Genomic DNA, 13,007 nt, shown 5'->3' on the forward strand with positions numbered 1-13,007 from the left:
TTCACTCCAAGTATCAATGCATATACGTGTAAAATAAGCATCACATCACATGTATATACATGTACCATGCCAAGAAGGTAAGCATCACCGTTTAGCGATGATTCGAGGACCAGCATAGTGTAGAAGAGCGGTGTACATCTTATCTTAATTTATAGAAGAATGGTATCTCCCGATGGATAAAACCATATAGAACACGGCTATATCAAAAACTCATACCATATTAACCTTATTGATTTCAACCAGAGAGAAAGGGGACGAGGAAAAACAATCTAAAACGACTATTAACATGTTGTACATGGTAGAGGCGAGATCAATCAAGGAGTCGATAGTGGTGTATGAAGCACGTATACATTTATTTCTGTTTGGAACAAGGGTGCGTACACCCTGTGATCACAAATATTTGTGCTCTACGATAAATCTGGTTATTTTTTAATGCTTGGCCTATCAATAATCGGAATAGCTTTTAGTTTGAAAACATAAAACAATATAAATAGATTTATCTCGAAAAAGTACTTTTATTGAAAAAAATTCAAACATCTTAGTACTAAATTCAATCGAGCAAACTTATGACAACAAACCATTGACCATATGCTAGAGGTTGTAACAATATGAACAATGCTACTACATGAGGACTCTTCGACATTGCATAGAAATTATTACTTTTATGTTCAGCTAACCTTAAAAAGACTACTCCTAATACAACTTTCACAAACGAATAAGGTATATAGCATGCGACGAAAACGATTCGAAAATGAGGACAAATCAGGTCCATTTTTTCACCCACATGCAGGAGGAAAATGAGAGGCAGGGGTATTTTCGGCACTTCACAACTCGAGAATAAACAAATCTTGAAAAATGTGACGAGATGGCCGCTGCTCTGCTCTGCTCCTGCTCATCATCTTCTTCTTCTCCGCTCTCCCTAATCCAAAAAAAGGCGGCTGCTTTGGTCGCTCGCTCGCTCGCGCGGACGTTGGAGGAGGAGCAGCTACCGGGATGGACGCCATGGCCGTGCTCGCGAGGACCTCCCGCCCCGCCCCGACCCTCCTCGCCACGACCTCCCCCGCGGTGTCCCGGCGCCCGGCGGCCGTCTCCTTCGCCGCCGCCGCCGCCGCCGCCCCCCCGGGGTCCCGCGGCCGCGTCGCGCTGAGCGCCGCGTGGGGCGGGAGGGCGGCCAGGGGGCGCGTCTCCGCCGCCGGCCGCATCGTCGCGTCGTCGGTTGGTCACCTCTCGAATTAATCCCCTTGTTTTTACCTACTCGCGTTCGGTCCAAATTGCAGGAAAAGATTTGTTCCATTTTTTGTGTTAGAGGACTATAAGCGATGGGTTGAGAGAGAGGCAGTTTGGTTTGGTTTTGATGTTGGTTTCAGACTTTCAATCTACTGTTGTATTGGGCCGAGTTCGTATTCTTTTTGATAGATTGGAGAAGAAAAAGACATGCTACTAGATGAGCACAGATGAAGATAATCAGTTTTTTGGCTCCCTGTTGGCTGCAAAAACTGAACAGATAATTCACTGAAATGCCCCACATATTCATATGTTGCTTTGGCCAGTCTGTTTTTTTTTTGGTTGAGAAGAGTCAGTCTAAAATTTTAGTACCCGTTTCTGGAATATTCTATGGCTATTGACATAAGTTATTGGAAAAAAAGGAAGCGAACTTGAACTGAAAGTAAGAATTTTGCCTTGCTGCTGTCAGCGGCAGACAGTACTGATGAAAATATGGCACTTAGGCATGCTACATTGTGTTGATTGCCAAGTAGGAGTTGCTTTTGTACCGTGATGTGCATATGGATATGGTCATGACGATTATTTTGGATGCTCTGATGACTATCAAATTTTGCTGCCTACTCCGTGCAGTACAATTGAAGATGTTTGCTATATATGTCACTATGTAGAATTTTTGTGCCCATCAGAATTCCAAAATTTGGTCTTCATTTTTTTTAATAAATGCAATGATCTCTGTGGTTCTACTGTGATATTGTTTGAATTATTCAACAACGTGTTTCAATTCCAGTACTTGAACAGGTCCAAGTTTCCTTAGGCAATTTCATTTTGCAATGCAGCATGACAGTTGTTGCAACTTGCAATGTCTTAAATACACAGTGAAGGGGTACTGTAGAACAATCTAAATCTGTTTATGCATAGTTGAGAAAATTGAGTTATGTTGAAGGGATGTCAAATTTGTTCTAGTAGTTTTTCATTATTCCCCTCAAGCATAAAGTCATTTTCTGTTTGCTAATCTCAGTTACGTGTTAGTGCATCAATGTTGGTTTTATTAATCTTACGCATTTAATCCCTGAAATCAAAGATGCAGATCAGCAGAACTTGTAGAACTGTTTCATTTTTTATGTCCACTTATTCTTTTCATGGCACGATGTATGCCTATATCTGAGAGGTATTACGGATGCTGTTTCACTTAGCTTAAGTATGGAACCTGAGTTCATCGCTTCTATTTTCACAGAACAAGTGTGGATCTGTCTATTTATGAAACTAGGAAGGTGCATGCATCGTAGACTGCGTTTGAGAACTTATAATGATGAAATGTTAATCGGAACTTATAAAAGATCATTTTATTTATTTGGATTATTTGAGCACATTTAGAAAAAAACATTAAGTAATTGGACTATTTTCTCTAATTAAAGGAACTCAATGTTTTATGCAGTGGCTCAGACTATTCATATTTTAGTTAGTTATTTTTTTACGAAGTGTACGTTTAATTTAGCTATACTTGTTTCAAAACATATCATGGTGCGACTATGTGTTGTTGAGTTATTTCTTTTTCTTTTGGCAAATTAAATATGAAAATTTTGTTCCGGTACTATTGATTTAATTTTGCTATGCATGTTTGTAGAATGTTTCATAATGACATAATATTTATTGTCAAAATTTTAAGGTATTTAGATGTGGTGCAAAGTGCATGGGTGGACTGTGCCCAAATGCTATAATTCTTATACAGCAAAATATATGCATATATAAATATTACATTGTTAGTTTAATTATAAATAGAGAATAATTAGATAGAAATCATACATGTATAGCTTATAAAAAAATTGTAGTTGTCTCAACATTGATTGTTTCTCTTCTAGTTTAGTAGCTACAAAAATAAGGAATGGGTGGCCAGTGTTTTCTAAATGTGAGATGGAGGAGGAGGTGAAGGGATTTTAGTGAAAACCGATGAGAGATGTTTCTTTTTTCTCAGCATTTCTTTTATTGTTTTTATAACTTGTAAGACATGACACGTGTTGTCTTATGTTTTTTTTTCTAAAAATAGATTACATGTGTTACTTATGGTTCTTTCAAAAATAGATCTAATTGATGAAAATAATGAAATCCATCGAGTTAAGTTGGATCGTTTTCTATTTTTTGAGACATGATACATGGTTACTTACAAGTGCAATATGGGACGTTTAATCAAATTTTATCAAGTAGACTGATTTAGTATGACATAATGGATAATATGGAACTTGAATTATTTATTTAGTTATAAATAAAACAACAATTGAAACGAACTACAACTTTTAAAATTATAATCATTAATCTTTCTAATTATTGTTTTTTTACATAATGTTGTCCATTGAAAAAAAGAGAGGATGTGAAGGGAGAGAAGAAGAGATAATGTACATATGGAGACGTCACTTGAACACATACATGATGTGTGAAGGGGTGGGAAGTGGGTCTTTTCCGTTTTTATATTGTTAAGATAGCAGTAGAAAATAATTGGTACACCATGTTTAAGTTAAAATAATCGATGGTTAGGTGTATTATGTAATTTCTTTAGAATTTCTAAGATTTATTGTACACTACTGGAGAAACCATCTTTGGTTGGTCGCCCAAAAACCACAATAGTCCCGGTTCGAATAGGAACCGGGACTAAAAAGTCCCGGTTAAAAACTTTTTGATCTTTAGTCCAGTTGGTGTTAGCAATAGGGACTAAAGATCATTTTTAGTCCCGGTTCAAAGAAGTTATCGGGTCGAGTTAGGCCCCAATTATCTTTAGTCCCGGTTAGTATAAACAACCGGGACTAAAAATAGATCTTTAGTCCCGGTTCTTTATACCAACCGGGACCAAAAATCCTCCCGAGCGCATGTCGAGTCCTCTCTCTCGGTCTTATCGATAAGACCGATAAAAACCATCTCCACTTCCTCTCTCATTAAAAACCATCTCCACTCTCCAGCCTCCTCGATCCCATCTCAATCTCGGGCATTCTCCTTCTCGATCGGCCTCCTCTCTCCGATCCCCCTCCCCCTCCCCGAGCGGGAGTGTGCGTTGGATCGGGTGGGAGCGGCGGCGCCTCCCGCTCCCTCTGCTAGATCTAGCGGCGGCGGCCGCCGGCCTGGGGAGGCGTGCGCGACGGCCTTCAGAATTTGTTTTCTTTTTTTAGGATTTGTGATGATTGTTTTTGAGAATTTGTTATGTGATCCATGTTGTGAATATGTGATGTATTTGTGATAGTTTTTTCAAAATTTGTGATGTAATTTTTTTAGAATTTATGATGAATTTGATCTGTGATTTGGAGATGATTTGGGGATTTCTTTATTTGGGGATGTAGTGATTAGTGAAATCAATATGAAAAAAAACAATTAAAAAAACTGCCAATCGCTGGTTCTGGCTCTAGCATTTTTAGTCCTGGTTAGTAACACCAACCGGGACTAAAAATTGATTTTTTGTCCCGGTTATTTCACCAGGGATCTTTAGTCCCGGATTCATACTCCCGCTTGCAAAACCGGGAGTATGGGGGGTTACAAACTGGGAGGAAAGACCATTTCTCCACCAGTGGTAGTGTCACATGTTGGCTCAGGAGTGTTCGTAGGAGTCCCGCGTGGTGGTTTGAGAGTATTTTGTAGGAATTTTAGTTGACATTTAGCATATAATGGATAGATATGGCATGCAAGTTGTCGAAATGTGTCTAATATATCTCTACATGTTTCTTTAGGGAATATATTTCTACAAGTAAAATTATACTAGTGTAAACTACATTTTTCTGACGTTGTAGATCTATTTTAGTTACATGCCAGTGAAGTTATTATATAGCATGAAACAATATGATAATGTCACTTTCTTTTCATAATTTTTACAAAAAATATAGTCAAGAGGTGTATTAAATTCTAATTTGTGATTTTAGTCATAATAATGACACAAATAGAACATATAATTTCATCCGATAGGAAAAAAAACTTCCTTAAAAGAGAAACGAAGAGGAGTTATGTACATGCGTATACACGGGAAGAGGGGACGCCTCTTTGTAAGAAAGAGAAAAATCAATCTAATCCAACGGCTTGGAGTGATGGGCCTATTAATTTTAGTGAAATCAAAGGCTAGGTTTTTTTTTCAGATTTTTTCTAATTTATTGGAGCGCCACGTGGTATTATAGGAGCATTTATATAAGCATCATGTGACAGCTTAGAAGCACTTATAGAAATTTTCACGGACTTTTACTATATAATAGATAGATTGGATATCATCGATATAATTTAACGAAACATATTTGTAGAATTATTTAAGGTGACATATAATATGCCAACTGGAGATGAGGGGAGAGAGGGAGTACGTATGTACAGGAGGCCAGGAGGGGAACGTACATGTGGTGGGGACCGGTGTGGAGAGGAGGATTTTATTTTTTTATTTGATCTAATGGTTAAAAATATTGGACCCACCAATTTAAAGGAAAATCAACGGTTAGATTTTTAGACTGCCACTTGGCATCTTAGGAGCATTTGTAGGAGAACACGTGGCGGCTTAGGAGCGTTTGTAGGAAGTGTAATGGACTTTTAGTATATAATAGATGTCAGACATTGCTGATTACCTCAATATTCTGTTATTTCAGTTAGAAGTTGAGAACTCTCCACTTAGGTGATCTCTTCCTGATCAACCATAAGATTAAACCTATTTTTTTCTGTAGGTTGAGCAATCCTATATTATGATCAAGCCTGATGGTGTTCAGCGAGGCCTGGTATATCATTTTACTTACTTTTCTAACTTTAGATTCCATTACTTTTTTTGACGTAATAGATTCCATTACTGAATACTGTAGTTCCATTATAGTTTCTTTCAGCTCAGATAAACACTCCTGTTGACTCGTTCATATAGGTTGGCGAGATTATTTCCCGTTTCGAGAAGAAAGGCTTTGTGTTGAAGGGCTTAAAGCTTTTTCAGTGCCCCAAGGACTTGGCACAGGTTTGCCTCTCAATATCCACTGTTTTCTTCAAAAGTAAAGTGTTTTCTTCCACCATCTGGGGACTCACCATTTAATCATTGTTGGAGAGCAATGGTACCATTTCAAAATATACCATGCTTGCGTGGCATGACAAAATATCATGCCCAGTTTATTTACTTGGTAGTGGGCAATTTGCCAAGACTTGAATGGACTTATTTGAGGAGATCACAGTTTTATTGTTGTGAATGGATATTTCACAAACGAATAAATGATAAATAGCATGTCTGTCTGGTATGTTATTTTAGGACAGCCTTGATCATCCAAAGTACTCATTCTTTGCTGACTGCTGAGATAGTTCTTTCGAGTCACTTTTTCTTGTATTCAGCCAACGAAAAGTTATCCATTAAATATCCAAGCAGCTGGAGAAAATTTTGTAGAAATGCCATCGAAATTTGTGGTCAAACCTGGTTTCTGCTCACCGTCAGAGCATACAGTATTATCTTTGTTTTCACATAGGAAGGGAATCACCAGGAGTATATTATGTTTAATCAACGAGCTGCTAATTCTCTCTTATGTGCACAGGAGCACTACAAGGATTTGAAGGAAAAACCTTTCTTTCCCGGTCTGATCGAGTACATAACTTCTGGCCCTGTTGTTTGCATGGTATATATATTTGTAAAGAACCAAACATATTTGTAACTCTGCAATTTGATCAGTAAACTGTTTTCCAATTTAATTTATTGTTGTTCTGTTCTGTAAGGCTTGGGAGGGAGATGGTGTTGTTGCATCAGCTCGCAAGTTAATAGGAGCTACTAATCCCCTTCAAGCTGAACCAGGGACCATACGGGGTGATCTTGCAGTTCAAACAGGGAGGTTGGAATCAAACAATCTTTCATGTTTTAACACTATTATATCTACCACATCTTTCACATTTTAGCGGATATCTCTGCATATATGGCCTGGTTTAGTTCCCAACTTTTTCTTCAAACTTCCAATTTTTCCATCACATCAAAACTTTCCTACACACACAAACTTCCAACTTTTTCGTCACATCGTTCTGATTTCAATCAAACTTCCAATTTTGGCGTGAACTAAACACACCCTATATCTCTTTGTCAAAGAAATTAAATTTCTTATGGACTCTGCTTTCCAGGAATGTTGTCCATGGAAGTGACAGTCCTGATAACGGCAAGCGTGAAATCGGTAAGTTCTACTCCTTTTCCCAGTAGTCATGGTATAACAATATAAGGTGCATAGAATCATGAGTTTTAAGTACTACGAAGAATGAAGTAGTTGACACAGCGATTAGGATCATGTTTTTTTTAGAGACGTGCATGTTTGTTAGCTTGGACTTGGCTTTATTGTGACCTGCTATTTTGTTCTTTACAAACAGATGATAAACTCATTACATATTTTCTGTCTGTAGCTCTATGGTTCAAAGAAGGCGAACTCTGCGAATGGGAATCTGTTCTGACACCATGGCTTGTAGAGTAATGCTCCCAGATCAGTGCAAGAACTGGATGCAGTGCTTGTTCTTGATTTGAGGGGTTATGTATGAGTCCAGATCAGCAAAGTAGCCTATACCAAAGCTCGGCCTTCTCATGATTGTACACCCTGGCATTCCCCTTTTTTGTAATACCCAACATTCCCTTTTTTGCGTTTGACCGATTACTCTCTGTTGTCAAATCTCTTGGCATGTCTGTAATTGGTTCAGAACAATACCAGCAAAGCTCCAACTTCCAAGTCATTATGCAGATGAATGTGTTCAAAATTATCTCAGGCAGTTGACCGATGACTGATTGTCACTGTTGTACTACTGCTCCCAGCAGAGGTGAACTCGTGCAGAATTGCAGAGTTCATTTGGCTGATGAGCCAAATATTGATCAACAGTTATGAAATTGTCACCGTATTGGTGTTCAACCCACAAATGAGGAGGCTAATGGCTACTCGTTTGATCTTCTTTTTTGGTGCTTGCATTTCTTGAGATAATGTTTTACTGCTTGATATTTCATCCCAGAAGCTCTCATTTGTACCTCAAGCCTCTCAACACCTGAAAGTCTGGACACTGAAGGCATTGATAATTTTCTTACTTCATAGCCGAAAATAAATAAAATCTCAAAATCAAGACTATAGGTGAAAAACCAGCTAAGTGCTTGTGTTTGAGATTAGCCATAAAGCATATTGCCTCAACATGCGAAATTAAATCTGGAGCGTTGGGCACACTCAGGTAATTGTGGGGACTTGGGCCGTGCCGGTCTAGCACGGCATGGCCCATCGTGCTTCGTGCCGGCCCAAGCACGGCCCAATGGCACGCAGTGATATTTGGGCGAGCCGGGTTCCCTTCTTCCTCGTTACTCTACTCGGCGAGGCGTTACGAGCCCTTCCTCACTAGTCACTCCTCAGCGACGTTGAGGAGACCCGACAACTTCTTCGTCAAATCTTGATACTGGGGTGATAACGGTAACAGAAACTCTTAGCTGATCGACATTCGTTTCTGACTTTCTACTGGCCAAGCCATAAGGAAATAGTAATTGATTGAAACGAAAATGAAAATGGTAAAATTTTTAAATGTTTTCAGTTGCTAATTTCTTTTATTTCATCGTATATAATTGATGTTTCATTCGTTGGTCACCGAGAATATTTGACCGACTGATTTTTTTTTGGAATGTCGGGTACCCGATGGGAGAAGATTCTTCCATATTTATTCATAGGAAAAAAAACATTAACGGTAAAACATTATTCAGCTGGGGATGGATCGATCGAAACATGCACACAGTACATATCAATTGCGTGCATGTGATTATTTAATTAAGATAAAGATGGCCGGGGCCCGGGCGCTGAAGGAAAAGGCAGATGAGGGCTAGCTCTAGCCGATGGTGGGGGTGCCGGCAACAGTGTCGACGAAGATGCGGACGCGGTTGGAGCGGAAGTCGAGGGTCACTGGCGACCCCGCCGGAAGCACGACGATGTCGGCGTCGGGCATGTCCTTGAGGATCACCTTCTTCGCCTCCTCCGCCGGCAGCCCCACCACCTCCGGCCACGACGTCTTCCGCTCCTCCTCGCCACCGGAGCTCGCCGCCGACCTCACAACTCCGGCCATGATCGATTGATGATGGTGAGCTATATATCAGCAATGTAAACCTTGGAGAGAGTACTATATATGTAGCTTGCGTATATATCATACATATGGCGTATATATATAGGCATATATAGCTAGAGAGATGGATCGATGCTGGGTCAATTTAATATGTCGGTGTTGCATGTGATCGATCATTGATATGCGTGATACACGAGCGAGTATATAAGCGCATTATGCATGCAGCATGTGTTTTGCTCTCAGTCGTCCGGTTGCTGATCGAATCAAACTGGCCCATGCACGTATGGATGCTGCCAAATTAGTCGTCATCGATTGTACATATATTTCCCATTTCACGTGAAGCACATACCCGGCCGTACGTAACTTTTTCTGTTTGGGATAACATTATTTATCCATCCCTAGCACACATCCAGAATGAGAAATTAATGGAGGGGATCATCCCCCAAACTATTGCTCCTCTCCCTCTAGCTTGTTCCTCCTCCCATCTTTCCTTATATCAATGACGATTCAGCAAGGCAGAAAAGCTCTATTCGCTAGCACCCATTGTCGCATCCATCCCTTTATTTAGCTAGCTATCCTACCACGATCAAGATGCTCACTAGAACATGGTGTGTTTTTTTTATATGTTTGTTGGGTGATATCCAGCACGTTGCTGCGGGTAGGGGTGAAAATGGTCGGAATCGGTAGCATCTCTTCGGAAACGATGCTCGATCGGTCGGTAATTGAACATATTTATCATTTAAACTATTCAATATTGACATTAATACGACACAAATTAGAAAAAATAAAATTTAAAAATAGCCAAAAACAGTATGGTCGGAAACGGTACCCTTAAACAGAAACGACGCCTGGTCGATCGGGAATTGTTGTGACCATTTTCACCCATAGCTATGCGATTTTATAAAGTCATAAGTAAAATTTGGTTATAAGTAAAATTGTAGAACAATGGTTAAGAAATTGACTGAGGATCATTTTTCTTGTTATTGAGGGAATTATTAAATTAAGAATAAATTGGAGAGCCCATCCAGCGTAGCTGCTCTTCCTGGTTTTTCGATATTTCCGATATCGTTTTTGTTTCTGAGAAAAATATGGTTATGGTAATGGTTGAGCCTGTTTTACGATCGTTTCCGACCATTTTCATCCCAACTTGACACGTGAGGAGTTTTGGAAGTTTTCCCAAATTTTGTAACTTCGTATCAAAAGATTGAGAGCCATGAGCACAAAGTTTTTATTTTTTTTTTGGGAAGTTTCAGTTTTTGGATTAAAAGTTTTGGGATATTATATTGAAAGTTTGAGCCAAGAGTTTTTTTTTTGATCTTTTAGTTGAAAGTTTCAATTTTTGGATAAAAGGTCTGTGATTTTATATATGAAGTAGGATTATTTTTTTCCTAGTTAAACTTTCTTTAAGTACGACCAAGTTTGTAGTAAAATATAGCAATATTTTTAACACAAAACAACATAGTATCAAAATATATCAAATACTACATTTTATAAAACTAATTTGGTATTATAGATGTTGCTAATATTTCTATAAACTTGGTTAAACCAAAAAAAAATCAAAACAATTTATAATATGAAATGGAGGGAGTACTCATTACAAAACAAAAGAAAAATCTATGAATCATATAGAGATACTACTAGGAGCGCAGTGTGCTCCTAGTATTCCGAGCGCCAAGCATGCATCAGCCCAAGTCCACCTCAATCCATGTCCCGTCATCCTGCTCTTGATGCATCAAGTCCACCTCAATCCATGTCCTTTCATCCCGCTCCCACCATTATTAGAGTAAACGATTTACTTTGATAAAAACAACTTCCCTGCTCCCCACCCCACCCCACGTCCTGCCATCCCGCTCCAACAATTATCGGAGTAAACAAATTACTTTGATAAAAACAACTTCTCTGCTCCCGACATGGACTGCAGCGGATGTCGGCTCTGTCAGGCCGCGGCATGCAACTGCATTGGGCAGCGGTGGTGGCTGCAGTGGGAGCACCCACTATTAGGAATACAATTTTCTCAGACGAGGTGCATTTATTTTTCCAGGTGAAGATTATTTTCACGTATGGCCACCTGGGAAGATTATTTTAATAATAGGTAAAGGTTACTAAAAATCAGTAAACTAATGTCACAACGGACGAAAAGGTGGGTGCCTACATAATCATCTTAAATTTTAATAATAGGTAAAGATTACGAAAACCCTTGGACTCGGGCGCCCGATGGGAACGAGAATATCGGGCGCTCGCACCCCACGCCTCGCTCCACCCACCACCCACGCCCTCGCACCTCCTCCATCTTATCCATTCCCCTCCTCTCTCTCAACCATTTCTCTCAACCCGTTCCTCACGCTCACTACTACAAAATCGATTTTTCATGGCGTCAACTTATTTGTTTTCTCTGGCGGCCATACGTGAAAACAACCAGCGAAATTTTAACAAGGGCCGGCAGCGAAAATGGATCTTCGTTGGCAGCTGGGTTAAGAGGGCCGCCGACAAAAATACAGGTATTTTTGCAGGCGGTGGTCTTAAGATGCTGCCAGTAAAAAAAACGATTTTTACTGGCGGGGTGTTGGGAGCTCCGCTTGCAAAAATAGTGGGAGAGAATAAACAGCACGTGCTCCCACTTTTTTTTCTCAACCCCCCAGATCCAACCCTTCTCTCTTTCTTTCTTTCTTTCTTTATTTATTTATTTATTTATTTATTTTTCTCTCTCTGAATCTCTCGCGCTCTCTCTCTCTATAGCTAGTAGCGGTGAAGTGGTGCAGGAGCGGCGGTCAACGATGGCGGCGCTCAGCGGCAGCGACACGACTTGGCCATGCTTGGCGGCGGCAAGGAGAGCCACGTAGTGGAGGTCGGCGGCAGTGGAGGGGAGGCGGTGGTGTGGTTCCGTCCGGTACGCGGCCGCGACGATGAGACGTTCGCGCTGCAGGGACAAGCTACGATGGCCCGGCTCTCCCCTCCCTCCTAGATTTGGCTGGAGGGCAGGGGTGGCTCGGTCCGGATCTAGCGATCGTGGGTCGTGAGGGTGCAGATCCGGCAGCAGCAGGTCACGGGGGCACGGATCTGGCGGCGACAAGTCACGGGGGCGTGGATCCGGCGACAACGGGTTGTGGCGGTGCGAATCTGATGGCGGCGGGTGACGATGGCATGGATCTGGTGGCAACGACTTCCTCTCGGCTATGGTTTCCCCTTGGCATATACCCTCCTCCATAGCGGCAAAGGAGACGGGTGGCGATAGTATAGGGGATAGATCCGACTGTGGCGGTGTTCGATACCACTGGATCCGCCTCCACGGCGGCGAAGATGAGGGGCGGTGAAGGAGGTAGATCCGGCAGCGGTGGTCCTCCGGACCACGGCCGTTGATCCTCGTAGGCCGACCGCTGCCGTCGACCCTACCCTACCCTCATACGATGACATCTCGAATTTCAAATTTTTTTTTATCCCAAAACATGTTTTCACTGGCTATCCTCTTTAGTTTGCCACCTGCAAAAATGGTATTTTTGCTAGCGGCTGTCTTAGCATGCCTGCTTGCGAAACTCGATGCCAGTGAACAAAAATGGTTTGGATGTTTCATTAGTTAGATCGAAGTGTTTTAATGGGTTTTATTTAGTGTTTCATTTTTTCTCTTCGGTTTTCACTTGGATCTTGTTGATGTTTTTTTTTGAGAATTACATGGTACAACACAGACACTCACAACGCACGCACAATCACCCCCTATGATCGAACGCACGCAAACCCTATCCCTATGAGCATTTTTGAAGACT

General features: G+C 40.8%; 2 protein-coding genes across 2 annotated transcripts; one reads left to right on the forward strand and one right to left on the reverse strand.

Moving 5' to 3' along the window:
* The first annotated feature begins 867 nt into the window (after nt 1-867).
* LOC127758002 (nucleoside diphosphate kinase 2, chloroplastic-like) lies at nt 868-7,926 on the forward strand. The gene is made up of 7 exons (XM_052283599.1): nt 868-1,215; nt 5,898-5,948; nt 6,086-6,172; nt 6,735-6,815; nt 6,913-7,025; nt 7,306-7,355; nt 7,579-7,926. Exons 1-7 carry the CDS (start codon nt 994-996, stop codon nt 7,644-7,646), a joined length of 672 nt encoding a protein of 223 aa, XP_052139559.1. The 5' UTR covers nt 868-993; the 3' UTR covers nt 7,647-7,926.
* An 899-nt stretch (nt 7,927-8,825) lies between these two features.
* LOC127757710 (subtilisin-chymotrypsin inhibitor-2A-like) lies at nt 8,826-9,322 on the reverse strand. The gene has a single exon (XM_052283277.1). It carries the CDS (start codon nt 9,250-9,252, stop codon nt 9,019-9,021), a length of 234 nt encoding a protein of 77 aa, XP_052139237.1. The 5' UTR covers nt 9,253-9,322; the 3' UTR covers nt 8,826-9,018.
* Between the last annotated feature and the right edge of the window lie 3,685 nt (nt 9,323-13,007).

Source organism: Oryza glaberrima, chromosome 12, assembly GCF_000147395.1.
Source record: "Oryza glaberrima chromosome 12, OglaRS2, whole genome shotgun sequence".
In the NCBI taxonomy this organism is placed as follows: Eukaryota; Viridiplantae; Streptophyta; class Magnoliopsida; order Poales; family Poaceae; genus Oryza; species Oryza glaberrima.

Coding starts and splice junctions, on each gene's coding strand:
- LOC127758002 (XM_052283599.1), top strand. CDS start 994: ATGGACGCCATGGCCGTGCTCGCGAGGACCTCCCGCCCCGCCCCGACC. Junction 1,216..5,897: donor GCCGCATCGTCGCGTCGTCG/GTTGGTCACCTC, acceptor TTTTTTCTGTAG/GTTGAGCAATCCTATATTAT. Junction 7,026..7,305: donor CTTGCAGTTCAAACAGGGAG/GTTGGAATCAAA, acceptor TCTGCTTTCCAG/GAATGTTGTCCATGGAAGTG.
- LOC127757710 (XM_052283277.1), bottom strand. CDS start 9,252: ATGGCCGGAGTTGTGAGGTCGGCGGCGAGCTCCGGTGGCGAGGAGGAG.